Source organism: Xenia sp. Carnegie-2017, unplaced genomic scaffold (genome assembly GCF_021976095.1).
Source record: "Xenia sp. Carnegie-2017 unplaced genomic scaffold, XeniaSp_v1 HiC_scaffold_3, whole genome shotgun sequence".
Classification (NCBI taxonomy): domain Eukaryota; kingdom Metazoa; phylum Cnidaria; class Anthozoa; order Malacalcyonacea; family Xeniidae; genus Xenia; species Xenia sp. Carnegie-2017.
The window spans coordinates 2,069,473-2,074,396 of record NW_025813493.1 but is presented as its reverse complement, the minus strand read 5'-3'; the positions used below and the strand labels follow the sequence as shown (position 1 = coordinate 2,074,396).

The window sequence follows — 4,924 nt, the reverse complement described above, 5'->3', positions numbered from 1 at the left end:
ATCTCAAACGATCGATACGCAAGGATCGTTTCTAACGTAAGGATCGCTTTTGTCGTTTGAGTTGAGCGTTTCCATATGATCGTCTCTGTCGCTTCTACAAATTGCAAGCGACAAAGACGATCCTTACAACAGGAACGATCATATGGAAACCAGGCTTTAAAGAGCAACATCTCATTAAAAAAATGAGTGAAAAGACGTAACATTAGAATCATATAATCACCTAAATCAGCTCTAATTTTTAGGGAAAATATTAGAAAAGTATTGTTTCACCAACGCATTTTTAACAATTTCATCAAGGTTGTTTTAAAAGACATAAAAGCTAAAATGTTTTTATTATATGTTGAAAGTTTCTTTAGAAATAATGATCAAATTTATAATATCACAGTTTTTGGAAGTTCTTCATGGTTTTATTTTCATCTCAGTGAACTTTAAGGATTCATAAACTTTCCAATAAAACCAAGTCACACCTCCGGCATTGATCTGGTTGCCACTATAGTAGTGTCCATTCAGGTTACAATCATAACAATCGTTATACCACCAAGCACCTTTGTAGTATGTGGCACAGTTTTCTCCACTAGACTTATCATTATCTGAATCTTTTGTTGTAAACGCCATGCTTTTATGATAAAGTAATGCATCTCCAGCAGTTCCTAAGAAAAATAATGCCTTTCAAAAATCGCATTTAATGCAGTTATAGAATTCTTTTGAACTTCCATTAACACAAGTTTAATGTATACATCATTTAGGCATTGACACTTGCATTTACAATTGATTATTAGAGGCTTAGATATAAAAAGGACTTCAGTCAATCTTCATTTGACAATGGTTCTTTTGTCTTTAATGCGTTCGGTGCCAGAGTCCTCTATTTGTAAGAGCTAGGACAACGGGTCTGGGGCGAGCGCGGAGCCGCCATTTTCGTGACTACTTGCAAGTTAAACTTATAATAAAACTGTGTGAAATTGGCTAAATGAGCAAAAGAATAATAAAATTCCGCCTTGTTTAATGGAAATTTTAAATATATCGGAAACCACAATCAAGCTTTTGGCGTTTTTGTGAATAATTACTGCAAACCAAACTCAATTTCGCAGATTTTAGCTACATTCGATGTTGACTAGTTCGTGCTTTGAAACTAATCGTGACCCACTGCTAGACGTTTTTACGTATGTGAACGTATATTCTCGCAGTTTTCAACTACAGCACCAAGATATTTGTTTTCATTGCTTATAATTTACCAGCGATAAAGAAAATACTCGACATTTTGGCTGCATATTCCTGTTCGGGAAAACACGTTACTACACATATCTCCAGATTTGAATCAATGCTTTCTCAGGTATAAGGTATGTAAAAATAAATCACTGCAGCTCATTTTTGGTTATATTTACATTTAGAAAACGTAGAGGCGACTCAACTGGTAAAAATATGTTCTTTAGAAATTCTCACTAATAATCTTATTCTAAAACTAAAAAGTATTTTGAATTTACAATTGAGCTGCTATAATTTATTTTGACTTAAACTGTGCCTACCATTGAATCAGTGTTATCCAAGTTTTGTTTTGAAGCACTGTGGTCGTGAAATTTTGCTTAGGTAGTACATATTTTGCAAAGTAGTCCAGGCATAAAAATTTAATGCAGATAGATTACAAAAAATTTTTTCTGGAAAATTATGAATTTAAAATATTTGTTAGATGCAGTAGCTCTTATATTCTATTAATCTAATGTGAAGTTGTTGATTTCTTATTGATTGTGAAACTGAGATTATAGTTAAAGTTTAACTCTAATGCAAAACGGTATAGGCTTCTATTTGGTGAAGCATTTTTTGAAAAGGAAATTATGTTTGTGTATTATAAAACAATTCTGCTGTTGAAGAACAGCCTTGTTTGCTACAAATGTCACTGTTTGTACAGACTTTGACATTGTATATGAGTCTGATCCAAGTTTTAATCTATCTTAAAAAAATAATAAGTTGAGTAATGACAAAACTTCTGCATGTTTTCCAAATTATAAAGACCAAAGACCACATCAAATCATTGATTATGTAAAGACCAGAACAAATCATTGATAACCAAATTGAACATGCTCTGGTTTGAAGTACAGTCAGAATGTGTATTTCATTACCAGTAATGTATTTTACCCAGCTGTTTCAGTAAATATTTTAGTTATGACTACTGATACTATACTTTCAAAGGATTTCCTAAAGATGCAAAATACAATATTCGAAAGTACATTATTTTAGCATATTGGATTAGCAATAATTATCTCTTGAAGTGGTTAAGAACTTGTAAATTAGAGTAATTTCCGAACATAATGATAAGTCATAATCTCTCTATAAAGAACAGGCTTTGTATGTAAGAAAACTATTGAATCGTTAGCATTAGGAGAAATATTTCCAATGATTTTTCACTCGAAAACAATCTTCGTAAATAAACCTTTAGATAAAGATCAGTAAGACACAATGGTCACTACGCACAATCCAATCCATCGTAAAGCCATTTCTTTCTTTTTTCTCGATCCATAATTATGGCGATATGCAGTTACATGTTTTAGCTATCAAATAATCAATTGTTGTAACCATACCTCCAAAAAATCAAAATATTTTCTCAAAATACAAACAAACTTATAATAATCGCCATATAAACACTAGTTCAAATTTCAAAATTAGGAACGAAAATGGCGGAAATTAATCATATGATCGATATTGTCCAGTCAACGTTCGCAAACGAGAGAACAATACATGTCCCAACTCTTACAAATAGAGGGCTCTGTTTGGTGTATGTAAAATTTGACGTATGAAACAGACTTTACTTAATGCGTACATGGGTATTTTCCGAGGCACAATTGTTATATTTGTGTTTCATGCTTATAAATGTGAATTGTCCATGTAAACTTAAATAAATTTCTGTTATGTTTAGGTTGTTGCTAAGTTCATAAAAAACTTTTACATGTAAGAACAAGTTATAATGTATATAACATTTAGGCATTGAAACTTGCATTTGCAATTATTTACTAGGGCTTACTTCAATGCTTGCATTGTATAAAAAAGATTTCACTCACTGATCATTAGACAATGGTATTCACAGTATAGATTTTTTCTTATGTACCAAATAATTTAGTTGTGTTTATTACCTACATGTCACTCATGTGCTAGGTTATCAATACGTAATTTACAAAGCTGCAGTTGAATTTGCATTTAATGTTGATGATAAGTTAATCACAATTATTACATGTCACAATCAATCTTTGCAACAGAATCGTTCGAAATTGGAACGACTTTTTACTTAACGTTTAATTGTTGTATTTTTTCGGTAAGTTTTTAAGTTCGAAATTAATTATATTTTTATTGACAAACAAGGCTTTAGTTCGAAACCAACCGTTACTGTCCGTTTTTTTCAAAACTTGGAGAATCCCCCGTTGCAAACTGTAATCACTCAAATCATTCAAAAATATTGCATATATCGAAATATTTTTCCCTCAAACGTTTATATTTACGTATTAACTTACCAGAATATCTACCAAGACTTAGTTGATATTTTTTACTTTCATTCTTTACAGAAAAATAATAATATTCAGCATATGCTTTGTTTCCTGACCAGTCTCCCAGGTCTACACGAAGTTTATTTCTCCTTGCTGATGTTAGTCGGTATATCTTATCCAATCCAAGCCAAAATTCAGAACTAAGATTACCAAAACCTTCTTTATAGTCATTCCACCCACGATAGAAATCAACACTTCCATCCTGGCGTCTTTGAAATACAGTCCAGCCACCACCATATGAAGTCATGTCACAGTAGACATTAAAAGATCCTTGACCATCAGGATCAATTTGATAAACTCCACTTTCGTTCTTGCCATTATTTTGTACCTCAGTGCAATCTTTGGCTATTTAAATTGAAAATGTTAAAAATTCAGTTTCTCAAGGTTCTGTTATGATAGGATAAACGACTGAATTTTGTGAAAAAGTGTTTTTAAGCGAATGAAATCATTACTAGGTATTATTATTATTTGTTAAAAATTGCTTGTTTCATGTTTCACAGGCTGAAAACCTACAGAACACAAGCATTGCATGTAAGATATGGATATTATTGACTACTGTGAATTACATTTGAAGTAGGGATGCTGTTTTGCAATATACTCAATTTCAGAATATAAAGTCAATTTCATTGTAATATGTGCTTACATGAAATTTTTTTATGTCTGAATAGAAAATTCCAGTCTAACTCTAATAGCGTTAAATTGAATAGTAAGAAAGTCATTTGAAATTTTATTAAACCCAGTAGAAATTTAATGCCATCTACTGAAAAACGTTATTACCCATTATTTACATACATTTTTTGACCTTATTTATTGTACCTCTTAAAAATATTGCTTACTTAGGTTTTTAAAGGAAGTGAATTCTTAATAGTAAAACCTAATTTTCTTACATCGAAAGTTAACAAGATATTTATGAATTAACATTATCAGTGCATACCATCCATACTAAGCGGCGGATGACTAATTGCGCAGCCTGTAAGCTTAGAAAAATTTGTGGGACTTTAAGTGATATAACTTTCTCCCAAAAATTTCAGTCTTTTGACGACGTTTCCGTTTCTTATGCTCCATTGCCTTTGCTTCAGTTTTGTTACTCATAGTGTAAATATTATAGAATAAATTTAAATTTCGAACGAGATAAACTCACTACTTTATGAGTTCTATACATAGAGCATTATAACAGTATATCGTACAGTTTCCAACAGGATATATTATTGAAATTTTGATCATTTATCTCATCTAGAATGGCAAAGAGTAAAAACTATGTTTAAAGAGAACAGGACTTTTGAAAACGCGGGAATGTAAGCTTCAGCCTACATAGCCTACTGAGTAATCGGACAACGGCCATATTTGTCTGTTCTTGGAATAAGTTCATAAAGCTACAATCCATTGGTTGAAGA

At 31.5% G+C, this 4,924-nt stretch overlaps 1 protein-coding gene across 1 annotated transcript; it reads right to left on the bottom strand.

The window, feature by feature from the left end:
- Positions 1 to 218: 218 nt before the first annotated feature.
- LOC124454841 (fibrinogen C domain-containing protein 1-like) lies at positions 219 to 4,471 on the bottom strand. The gene is made up of 3 exons (XM_047005589.1): positions 4,465 to 4,471; positions 3,498 to 3,875; positions 219 to 650 (listed from the first exon to the last, which is right to left on the bottom strand). Exons 1-3 carry the CDS (start codon positions 4,469 to 4,471, stop codon positions 400 to 402), a joined length of 636 nt encoding a protein of 211 aa, XP_046861545.1. The 3' UTR covers positions 219 to 399.
- Between the last annotated feature and the right edge of the window lie 453 nt (positions 4,472 to 4,924).